Genomic DNA, 12760 nt, shown 5'->3' on the forward strand with positions numbered 1-12760 from the left:
GTAGCACCCGTCGCACCTTCCCACTCCGCCGGCTCGATTACGAGCCGGCTTCATGGTGGGAAGGTAGTTTTCCCCTGGGCTGGCGGGCGGCCTTTCGGCGGCCGCCCGCCAGCCCAGGGGAAAAGTCAAAATACCCGCCGCGGTCTTGCGACCGCGGTACGGTATTTTGACGGCGGGACTTTGGCGGGCGGCCTCCGCCGCCCGCCAAGGTCCGAATGAGGGCCTATATGTCCCGTCACCTGAAAATTATGTCGCGCTGCTTCCATCACCTTTCCAGGGTCGGACAGGGGCAGCAAAAACAGCCCTAACAGACACGCTCTATCTATCCTTGCTCCCTTCGTCTCCTCGCGCTCTCTTGCCATTCAACCATTCGCTCTTTCTTACTCTCTCCTTCCTCTCTGATCACTTTGTCCTTTACCTTCCTAATCTTTCCCCTCTCTCTCTAGAACTACCCCCCCCCCCGTGCCTGGAGGTATTAACCTCGAGGCATGGGCGTAGGAAGTGTGGGGGACGCGGGGGATGTATCCCCCCCAGATTTTGGAGGGTGGGGGACACAGGGGACGAAGGTGGGGGGGACAAGGGGACACAATAATTTCCCCTCTCACATCTATTATTCAGAGGGCCATTAGCGCACAAAAGCGCTACTTATAACAGCCCTGTACCGACCATCCTCCAATCTGATGGTAATAGAATGAAGGTGAGTCCGGAGGCCCCCTGCGCCCTCTGCTCTTTTGTTTGTCCTGTTCACACCTGTGGGCATTAAGGGTGCTCATAAGAACAAAGGGCACGAGGAGGAGAAGAGTTTTGGATGATTACTGTCTGCATCACCTGCTGCCTTGAAGAGGAGCACTGCAGGATGCCTTCAAGAGGAGCTGCAAGACAATTGAGCAAGATCTAAAGAGATAACAGAGTCCCACTCAGTATGACACCTGCAGGCTAGAAAGGAGACTGTGAAACACAGTATTTGTATTTGCCTAAGATCACACCAGTTGGTGAAACAGTGAAGTCGAGATTGGGCCCAGATTTGACCTTTTCACACAACAATTTAGCTATTAGAAGGGTATATTTTTCTAACATTTATGTTTAATGTTTTGTTATCTAGGTAATGAAGGGCTTGATTATAGAGTGGCTAACAGGGAGAAGCCATATTTCATTTTGGGCCGTTATGTCTAGCGTTATTATTTATGTTGTTATTGTTACATACTTCAGCATATTGAAGTATATTATCTTTTCTCTATCTTTTCTTCACTGTACTCTGAAACAATCTACCCTATGCCACTGCACCCTACGCCACTTTTCTCCACTCTGTGCTACTCTACGCCACTGCAATCTATGCTGTACCACTCTACTCTACACCACTCTACACTACAATCTATGCTATTCTACTCTAACCATTGCACAATACACCCCTACACTCTTCACCACTTTACTCAAATCCAATGCACTCTATGCCACTTCACTCTATGCCAATCTACTCTGCACCGCAGCACTCTATTCCACTGCTTTCAATGCCACTGTACTCTGCACCACAGCACTCTAGACGACTGCACTCTATGCCACTCTACAATACACCACTGTACTCTGCGACCCTCTAATCTGCAACATTGCACTCTGCCACTGAACTCCACGCCACTCTACTCTGCACCACTGCCTTCAATGCCACTGTACTCTGTCCCACTGCACTCTTTTCTGCACCACTGCACTCTAATCTACTCTGCTCTACACGACTCCACTGTAGGCCCTTCACTCTACTTTGAAATCATCTCCTCTATGCGACTGCAATCTACGCAACTCCACTCTATGCTATGCCAGTCTAATCTACCCTGCACCACTCCAATGTACCCTGCGCCACTCCAATCTGCTCTGCACCGCTCTATGCTACTGCACTCTACATCACTATGCTCCATTCTGCAACAATCTACTCTTCACCACTATACTGTACTCTGCAGCAATCTACTCCATGCCACTGCACTCTATGCCACTCTATTCTACTCAGCACCACTGTACTCTAAGCCACTCTTCTCTACTCTGTATCACTCTACATGACTGCACTCTACACCAATGCACTCTATGCCACTCTACTCTACACCAATGCGTTCTATGACACTCTACTCTACACCACTGCCCTTTATGACTACTCTGCAACACTGCACTCTGTCACTGAACTATACTCCTCTCTACTCTGCACCACTGCACTCTACTCTGCACCACTCAACTATATGCCACTCTACACAAATGTACCATATGCCACTACACTATGCCACTCTACTCTGCATCACTGCACCCCACCATTGCACTCTACACCAGTCTACTCTACCTTGCACCACTCCACTCTACCATGCACTGCATCACTCTATGACACAGCACTCTGAACAACTGCAATCTATGCAGTGCCACTCCACTCTGCTCCCCTCTACTCTTCACCACTCTACGCTACTGCACTGTACGCTAAACCAGTGCTGTCTTCGTCAATGCACTCTACACCACTTTACTCAAAACCAACGCACTCTATACCACCACACTCTACGCCAATCTACTTTGCACCACTGTACTCTATGCCATTTCACTCTAGACCACCCAACTCCACTCTGACACTTCACTCTGACATTATACTCCATGATACTAGACTGACACTCTATTCCATTAAACTCTAACACTTTCTCCACTCTTTAACTCCCTACACAACTCCCTGTACGCCACTCCATTCCGCTTTACTCCACTCTATGCCACTCCACACCACTCTATGCCACTTCAATCTACAATACTCTACTCAACGCCACTGCACAACTCTCTATGCCACTCCACTATACAACAATGTACTATGCTCAACAGCACTCTACCCAACTTTTTCTATGCAAGTTCACGTTACTTTACTTCACTCTACTCCAGTTCACTCACACTTATGCCTTTCCACTCTACGACACTCTGCCACTCCACTCTATGACACTCTATTACACTGTGACACTACTCCACTCTACTACTACTTTATGGCATTGACGCTTGATTAGAGATTCAGATCTCCATTGATTGCCTTGTCACTCATATGAGACGTGAGTCAGATTTATCTTCGCTGTTTTGGTTACAAGCACTATGTAACCCCTTTAACTCAAGCTTAACGAAGGCTTAGGATGATCCTGATACCTGTCCAGGGGAGCGAAATATCGTCGGCCAAAGTACCTTGACTTGAATTTGTGATATTGTACATAAGTTGGCATAAGCATAGGTACTATGAGCTAATGACTTCTTGATTCACTATTTGAGTCATTCATGTAAAAGTGGGTATATAACAGCATGTAAATCACTATTGTGGATGCTAACCTTGTAGGAAAGTAGCCTCTTTCTAGCTTGGTTACCCCCACATTTGGCCTGTTTGCCAGTGTGTTTGAGTGTGTCTACTGGGATCCTGCTAATCAGGACCCCAGTAGTTATGCTCTCTCCATTAAATTATGGTTGTTTCATACTGGTAACCCAGTATTTCACCCAAGATTGGCATACTGGTGCCCCCTTATAAGTCCCTAGTATATGGTACTTAGGTACCCAGGGCATTGGGGTTCCAGGAGATCCCTAGGGGCTGCAGCATTTTTTTTGCCACCCATAGGGAGCCCATGCAATGGCTTCTACAGAACTGCCATTGCAGCCTGCGTGAAAAGGTGCTTGCACCCTTTCACTGCCAGTTACACCGCACCAGGTCACTTATAAGTCACCCCTATAGCAGGCCCTCCAGCCCTGAGGGCAGGGTGCAGAGTACCTGTGTGTGAGGGCACCCCTGCACTAGCAGAGGTGCCCCTACGACCTCCAGGACCATTTCCCCAGACTTCAGGAGTGTGGGGATGCCATTTTACACGTGTACTGGAAATAGGTCACTACCTATTCCCAGCTACATAATGGTAACTCTGAACATAGGTATGTTTGGTATCAAACATGTTGGAATCATACCCCAAGGCTTTTGCAAGCATTGGTTGTATGATTCCATGCACTCTGGGGGCTCCTTAGAGGACCCCCAGTATTGCCATTCCAGCCTTCTGAGGTCTTCCAGGCAGCCCCAGCTGCTGCCACCTCTCAGACAGGTTTCTGCCCTCCTGTTTGTTGAGAAGCTCAAGCCCAGGAAGGCAGAATAAAGGATTTCCTTTGATAGAGGGGTGTTACACCCTCTCTCATTGGAAATAGGTTTGGAAGGGGTAGCTTCCTTCCCCAGGCCACTGGAAATGCTTTGAAGGGCACATTTGGTGTCCTCCTTACATAATCCAGTCTACACCGGTTCAGGTACCCCCAGTCCCTGCTCTGGCACGAAACTGGACCACCACCCCAGGTGTGCTGCTCAGAGCTCCTCCAGAGGATCCCTGGGTTTTGCCATCTTGGATTCCAAGTTGGCAGCAAACTCTGGGAGCATCTGAGTGGCCAGAGCCAGCAGGTGGTGTCAGAGCCGTCCCCTGATAGGTGCTTACCTGTTTAGCTGACCAATCCCCCTTTCAGGGCTATTTAGGGTCTCTCCTTTGAGAGGTTCTTCAGATTCAGATTGCAAAACTCTGCATCCTTTACTTCACTTTCTCACCTAAGAAACTGCATCTGGACCCTCCAGGAACTCCACAAACTGCAACAACGAAGCAAAGACGACTTCTGCAACATTGTATCTCCAGCTCTTGCCAGCAAATGCAACTGTTTCCCGGTTGTGCATCCTCAGAGGACAGCCTGTCTTCAGTCTGCACCAGAAGAATAAACGAATCTCCCTTGGAGTGAAGGAGTCACTCCCCTGCTTCAGCAGGCACCTCTCTGCAACGATGACCATCTGCATGGGTCCCCTCTCCTGCGGAGTTGCATGGATCCTGCATCACGGGTGGTGGACTGAAGTGGTCCTGATGGTCCTGACGTCCTACTGTCCAACTTTGGTGGAGGTAAGAGCTTGCCTTCCCACGCAAGACAGTACTCCTGTGCACCACGTGTTTTTCAGTTGCCAAGGCTTGTTGGCATCCTTCTATGAAATTCTTTGTGTACCATGTAGCTTCGGCCCCCAGCACTCCTTCCTGAGATGCACCGCTTCCTGAGTGGTTCTCTGGCGGCGTGGGAACCTTTGTTTTTGTGCTGCGTGGGCCTCCTTTTGCAACTCCTTTGTCCCCATGCTGGGGACTCCTATGTGCGCTGCCTGGTATTCTGTGGGCTCTCTGAGTTGCTGAGAGCCCCCTCTGACTCCTCCTCCTGGGTGGCCGTTTTCCGCTAACGATGAGCTTTGTCTGTGCCAAGGCTTGTTGGTGGAATCCAGCGATGCAAACCAGACTGCAATCATCCATCCGGTGTGGGATATCATCTGCACCAGCCACGAACCCGCATCCATCTTCTTGGGTGCAGTACTGACTGTTGTTCTTCACCAGTGGTTCTTCTTTTGCACCTTGATCCGGGTTAGCAGGGGCTCCTGTCCTCCCTGGACTCTTCTGTGCTTCTTGGACTTAGTCCCATTCTTCCACAGGTCTTTAGGTCCAGGAAGCCACCCTTTGTGTCTTGAAGTATCTTCTGGTTCTTGCATTATCTTCTTTCTCGTGTTCTTGTGTGTTCTAGGAAAGTTACTGTGATTTACTTCTGCTTTCGTGGGCTCTGAGGTGGGTTCTATTACTTACCTTTGGTGTTTTCTAATACTCCCAGCGCCCCTGTACACTCCACACTTGCCTTGGTGGGAAACCGACATTCGCATTCCACTTTCTTAGTATATGGTTTGTGTTTCCCCTAGGCCCATTTCTAACCATTGTGATTTTCACTAATTGCACGGTTTTCTAACTGTTTTTATTGCTATTGCTGCATACTAGTGTATATAATTGGTGTATTACTTACCTTTTAAGGGAGTATAGTCTCTATGGTATTTTTGGCATTTGTGTCACTAAAATAAAGTACCTTTATTTTTGTAACACTTAGGGGGTGATTCTCACCCTGGCGGGCGGCGGAGACCGCCCGCCAGAGTTCCCCCTCCAAAATACCGCTCCGCGGTCGAAAGACCGCTGAGGGTATTTTGGGTTTTGCACTGGGCTGGCGGGCGACTGCCAGAAGGCCGCCCGCCAGCCCAGTGCAAAACACCCTTCCCACGAGGACGCCGGCTCAGAATTGAGCCGGCGGAGTGGGAAGGTGCGACGGGTGCAGTTGCACCCGTTGCGAATTTCAGTGTCTGCAAAGCAGACACTGAAATTCTTTTTGGGGCCCCCAGGGGCCCCGCAACACCCCATACCGCCATCCTGTTCCTGGCGGGAGAACCGCCAGGAACAGGATGGCGGTATGGGGTGTCAGAATCCTCCATGGCGGCGCAGCTTGCTGCGCCGCCATGGAGGATTCATTTGGGCAGCGGAAAACCGGCGGGAGACCGCCGGTTTTCCACTTCTGACCGCGGCCGAACCGCCGCGGTCAGAATGCCCAGCGGGGCACCGCCAGCCTGTTGGCGGTGCCCCCGTCATTTTAGCCCTGGCGGTCTTGGACCGCCAGGGTTAGAATGACCCCCTTAGTATTTTCTTTAATGTGTGTGAGTACTGTGTGACTACAGTGGTATTGCATGAGCTTTGCATGTCTCCTAGATAAGCCTTGGCTACAGCTACCCCTAGAGAGCCTGGCGTCTAGACACTGCCTACATGTCACTAATAAGGGATAAATGGACATGGTATAAGGTGTAAGTACCATAGGTACCCACTACAAACCAGGCCAGCCTCCTCCAAACCACTGTACTATATAGGTTACTTTTTAAATTTTTCTTGTAATTGGTGACATTGGGTCATCCAGATAACTTGTGTAATGCCCTAATATCAGTCTTTCTCGATTTCCCCTGTTGATGTTTTCCCACTACATTTGATCTTTTATATTTTGATTGAATAAATGCATGACACATTCCGTTTGCATACTACTTTAATATCATTGTTTATGGGAGTGGTGTTGCATTTTATTCAAGGGACCCCTTTTCCTTTAAAGTTAGTTTACTGCTCCATTCTAGGACACTCTACTTACTCCATGATACTACGCCACACCAGTCGGTGACACATCATTCTCCTTTATGCCATTAACTTTCACCCATGCTGAATAGTAGTCTCACTAGTGTACAGCATGGCTAAAACACATTGGCAAAGGCAATAGAACTTGCATAGGCGAGACCTATTGGCTATGCCAATGCTTGTTTATAAGGTATGAACTTTAAGGTGACTTGCAATATCCTTATGTATTCAGGGGGTATTTTACCCCATATAATACCTGGTCACACCACCAACTTTCCCACAAACCACTTAAAACCCTAGGGCATAGCTTCTGTCATTCCAAGCTATTAAAGTACAGCAGAAGAAAGAAAAGCAACATTCAATTTTTTTGCTTTAAACAGCTGCATTAATTATGCTCTGTGACCTGATCTGCCTTTTACCTTGGCTGCTAGCTCTGGCAGAAGACAATGTAATGTCAGAATTCGACTGTAATAACCCTATCATAGTCTTTTCTGATTTCTTTTCTTTATAATCAGTCAATGTCTTTTCTTTATACGCAGTGAATTGGTGCATCACAAACAGCCGTTTCTAAAGAAATTAGTGACTGTAGTTTATACAGAGATTAGAGAATCCATGTTTATATAGCCTGTAACTCCAAGAGCTTCTTCAGTTGAAATGCTCCTAGTTATGACTGATGTGGAGCTGAGCTTCCCAAGATCACACAAAGGAGCAGAAGTGTTATTAGAACTATGGTTTCCGAGCACAGTTTACAACTGTTGTAACTAATCGCTTTTGATCTCTCCAGTGCGGCTCCAAATGGCATGAGGCGAAGGGCATGACGGGGGTGGGGCGCAAAGAGTATGTTCTTCCTTTTTACCCTCCTACCTTTATTTGCTCGGTGCATGAAGATGTAAGGTTAATCAACATGTTATTTTCACATTTGAGCTAATTACTTTGTGAATGTAAATAACAATAAAAGATACTTTCAGACTGTGAAAACATGCCTTCCTTTCTCCCTATTTCACTTCCTATGTATATATATATAGATATATATATATATATATATATATATATATATATATATATATATATATATATATGATTGTGTATATTTATCGGAGCCTGCAGTTCGTTAACAACGAGCGATTTGTATAGGGTTGATTGAAAGTCCCCCAAGGCTGTCCCTGTCCCCCCCAGAAATTTATTGTCTCCTACACTCCTGCCTCGAGGAGTTGAGATACGTATCAGAGGCAACAGTTGCGGGCCCCATCGCACTCACCGGGGAACTGCCGGTGGGATGAAGGGCCTGTCCACCCCTGGATGTTTCAGTACTGTAATTAAACTCGTTTTAGCCACGCAGCAGGACAAAAAAACTAAGCTGAGACTGTTGATTTTTGAACCTGCAATTTGCACGTATACTTCTGCAGTAGGTGCATTGACCCGTTGTAAGCAGGACAGAGCCGTGATAGGTGTGCTCAGGGCACCACATTCTATGCTACGTGCTCTACAATTTCGAAATAGTAGGTAATACATATATGACAAATTGCTCATTTTAATCTCTCAAAACATCAGACGCTATACTACAGAGTTAATCGGAAGGATGGAAGGCTGAGCTGACCCTACCAGCATGCCTAACACCGCCAAGTTTCACAAGTTCGGATGCGATGAGCTGCACCAGGGCAGTTTTGGTCTTTGAACTCCGTGAGTGGTAGAATACCTTATTCTATTGTAAAACCAGGACTACAAATTCCAGAATTCAAAGAAAACAGCATGGACGGGTTCATCTCATAAGGCATGAACCTGGGAAACCTGTGAGCTATGCAGGCAACTCATAAACTCTTCCGGCTGTACAGGTTTGCATGGGTGAGACTGAAGTAAAAAAAAAAAAAAAAAACAGCCCCACCTCACTGGCCAGAGGAACGCCTGTACTCACCTCAGATCTATTGCAGACTTTCAGCACTCGCAACACGTTTTTACAGACGTTCTCCAGCGGGGTGTTGCCCCCGACACATGTGATGGCCAGCACCTTCACATGAGGAGCAGCCACGGCCATCATGATAGCCTGGGCATCATCCGTGCCACAGTCCACGTCGATGAGAAACTTAAGCTTCTTCGGTGCGTGGGACATCTTGCAGGCAGGGTACGAGGAAGCTATTCAACAGCAAGATCGCAGGAAGAGACAAGACCAGAGTGAGACCAAGGTCGGGTTTCGCGGGGTATTTGTTGAGACTAGAAGTCCGATGCTGCCGCCTGGGGTCGTGAGAACCACGCCCCTCACATGCTGGTATCGAGACGGATCTAGACAGGCACACAAGTCAACTCCTCAGCCTCAGGGCTTCAGCGCAGCGTATCTCGCACCCACCCCCTTTCCAAGAAAAAAAGCACATGATGTTCTGATGACAGTAAACAGGATTTGAAGCGCCCGTTCTTAAACGTGGGACTGAATATTCTGCTGCAGAAACTGCTCTAACTGAAGCCTGTTCGTGCACAGTTAACGGATTCGAGAGTTAGACATTACCTCGTGCAATGTAACCCATTATTCGCCTCTTTTATGCATAGTTGCGTGAAGCTGATATATTTGCCAGACTTTGCCAGTTCCACTGGCTCGGCGAGAGTGAACACCGGGGGACATATTTAGTAACATTTTGCGTTATGGTTGCACCACTTTTGTGGGGCATTCATGACGCAAAATGCTCGTTGCTACTATTAACAGAGAATGTGCAACGGGCAATTTGCGTCGTTTGCATGTAACGCAATGCAGAGGCTTGCACTGCATTACGTTACGTTTCATTGTAGGAGGCGTTCCACGGGTGGAACATGGGAGTTTTCATGCATCCAAGCCTGGATTTCACACAGTCCCAAATTTACAAAGGTTTGCAAGCCTGTGATCGCGTAAAATTGCTACACCTCTCAGAGGATGGCCTAACAAGGAGAAGAATCTTTTTTTTTCTCTTTGTTATTTCCTCTTTTCTGTATGTGCTGCAATCTGAGAAGAAATGCTCCATATCTTTGTAATCATTTCTGCCAACACCCCTTCACACAATGCAGTGTTGCACACAATGCAGTGTAGCTACTTTGCTTGCTGCCCTGTGTTGCATGACATTTTGGTAAATATGCCTCTGGGTTATAGCCACATTATGGGGGTTATTCTAACTTTGGAGGAGTGTTAATCCGTCCCAAAAGTGACGGTAAAGTGACGGATATACCACCAGCCGTATTACGAGTTCCATAGGATATAATGGACTCGTAATACGGCTGCAGTGTGCCAGGAAGAATGGTTTTAATAATGTACAGGGTAGATTCAGGAAAGTCACACAACATCATAGTAGATGATTGAAAGATTCATACTTGTAGGCGCAAAGTCTGCAGTTGAAAGTTTTAATAAGTGACTGCCACTTGGGGTTTACTTCTCTAGATTGTAGACCCATTACCCTTGCAAACATAATTTGTTTAAAGCATGCTTTCAGAAGGGAGCAGCTAAGGTAAGGTTGAGGTCGAAGGCAGTCTAGTTGAGCTTTGCCATATGATTACCCCCCTGCTAGCAATAGTTTGGATTAATTATGTTTATCCATGTCACTTGCCTTTGGCAGTGTTTTTTCATTTGTTTTTTCAACGTTCCTTTGATGGCGGCACACAAGAGTTGCAGACTATCCAGTGCGGACTGGTCAATTTGACGAGTGGCAATAGATCTTTGAAGATATAGCGACCATGGGTTCGCTTCTTGGGTGAAGATTTTCTGAAAGACAGCTTTCATGGGGTTGGGTGGGTCCTTTCTCAGCCTTTAGTAATAATTTACGAAGGACGCCATGTTTGCCTATGTTTGGCCCTCTTGACTAAATTTCAGCCTTAGAGGTATGTGGGTGCTGGTACTTATCCATAATATTGACTAGTTGACCCAGGTGGGCTTCATGGCTGTACTTGATCATCGGTAGGAGGGTTGCTGCTATTACTTATCTTATTGGAATGGTTGAAGGGTATTTCAGGGCATTATTTAGTTTGCACAGTTTGATAATATTTGCTTATGTCTTTGCCGCAGTAAATATCAGGTGCTTTTTAGCTCTCTCTTATGTTGATACCCAGACACCTAGGTGGTTGTAGCTGTCCGCTGTTTTGATTTTTAGTGAAGTAGGCTCCAGGTAAAATGTATTTTTTTGGTTGGATTACCAAAGACTAGTACCTCGATCTTGGAACCACTTCCCATCCTTTTTGTTGTTCTGGTTGTACTTATGCACAGCATTAGGGGGCCCTCTGTATGCCTACTCTAGAATGGTACAAAAGGATGATGTCATCAGCATATTGAAGTAGTGGGACTGTAATGTTTCCAATTTTGAGCAGGATTAAATTGCTTATTTTAATGCTGCACCCACGTCTGGGGTGTAGATGTTAATTAACAAGGGCACCAGAATGCAGCCTTGCTTGAGGCTGTTATCTTTCTGGATTTTCCTACTAACCTCTGTTGATGTTAACTTAAAGCGCACCCAAGTACAAATGTGTAGGGATATGATGGCCCAGAGGAGGTTGTTAGGTATGACCCAATGCCTGAGCTTTCTCCATAGGCTGGTCCTGTTAACGAGGTCAAAGACACATATATAATCCCAAACACAGACGAAGAGCTGGAGCTGGTTGTTGCTTGTTGCCCATTGGATTAGGTAAGATAGGGCCATAAAGTTATCCATGGTGGAGGAGTTAGCTCTAAATCCTGTTTGAATGAGTACAATTATGTTGCTCACTTCGGCTCAGCATTTCAGAACTTTCAGTAAACCTGAAGCGTAAGCCTTGGCTTCAATATCCAGGAGAGCTATGAGGCAGTAATTGAATGGATCTACCCTGTTGCCCTTCTTGTAAATGGGATTCAGGATAGAGCCAATCCAGCCCTCCAGGATTTGCGTGGATGCTAGGCAGGTTTGATAAAGCAAAGTTAAGATGGCAGCCCAAATTTCTGAATCTCCTTGTAAGACCTGGGTGGGTATCCCATTTGGGTGAGGCACACCTGTCGCTCCAGTCTTCGTCAGGATTTTGGAAACAGTATTTTCTGTAATCTGGACCCCAGGGTTTTAGGTTTCCAGAAAGGTACTCAGGGCGTCCAATTCCATGTCTGTTAATGTTTTTGATGCGTGTAGTTTTTGTACATGCAAGGTGCCTCTGTTTACCAATCAATGTGTATATATTTGTTAGAAATGGGGTTTCTAGTTGGCTAGGGTATGCACTTAAGCCAGGCAGAACTCACTCTAGTGAAGGCAAGGGAGTTACACATCCAAGATAACCCTTGCTCACCCCCTGGGTAGCTTGGCACGAGCAGTCAGGCCTAACCCGGAGGCAATGTGTAAAGCGTTTGCGCGACACACACAACATACGTGATGCAATAAATACACCAGAAAGGAACACAACACCAAGTTATGTAAAAATAAACTGTATTGCACAAAACATAATTAGACCAAACATAACATGTCAGTAATACCCTGCTACCCAAGCAGTTGTCAGAACATTACATAGATTACTGGTACTCTTCAGAAATAAGCATTTGTCATAATGGAACACATAGGTACTCAGTATTCCACAACATAAGCAGTAGCCAAAAGAGCACTACTAGACCCATGTACTTATCATGGTAAAAATACATTACCAGAAAGGCACAATATCACAGTAAGCACATTACTAAAGGTAAGCTTGCCCTAGTGAACATACTCTTATGAATGCCCAATATAAGGTTGTCAGAAAACAGGTGACATGTTATGAATGCACATAGAGTGTGACATTCCCAGAGAAAACAACCTCAAATGTCCCTAACAACTCATGGCCAGGCCACGACCTCGTCCTAGGGTGTG

At 46.6% G+C, this 12760-nt stretch overlaps 1 protein-coding gene across 1 annotated transcript in view; it reads right to left on the reverse strand.

The window, feature by feature from the left end:
* LOC138269366 (pyrimidine-specific ribonucleoside hydrolase RihA-like) overlaps positions 1 to 9133 on the reverse strand; it is a 110931-nt gene extending 101798 nt beyond the window's left edge. Inside the window, exon 1 of the mRNA XM_069218789.1 lies at positions 8869 to 9133. Within this exon, the coding sequence (XP_069074890.1) occupies positions 8869 to 9063 (195 nt within the window). The 5' untranslated portion in view covers positions 9064 to 9133. The remainder of the gene's footprint in view (positions 1 to 8868) is intronic.
* Between the last annotated feature and the right edge of the window lie 3627 nt (positions 9134 to 12760).

Source organism: Pleurodeles waltl, chromosome 2_1 (assembly GCF_031143425.1).
Source record: "Pleurodeles waltl isolate 20211129_DDA chromosome 2_1, aPleWal1.hap1.20221129, whole genome shotgun sequence".
Classification (NCBI taxonomy): domain Eukaryota; kingdom Metazoa; phylum Chordata; class Amphibia; order Caudata; family Salamandridae; genus Pleurodeles; species Pleurodeles waltl.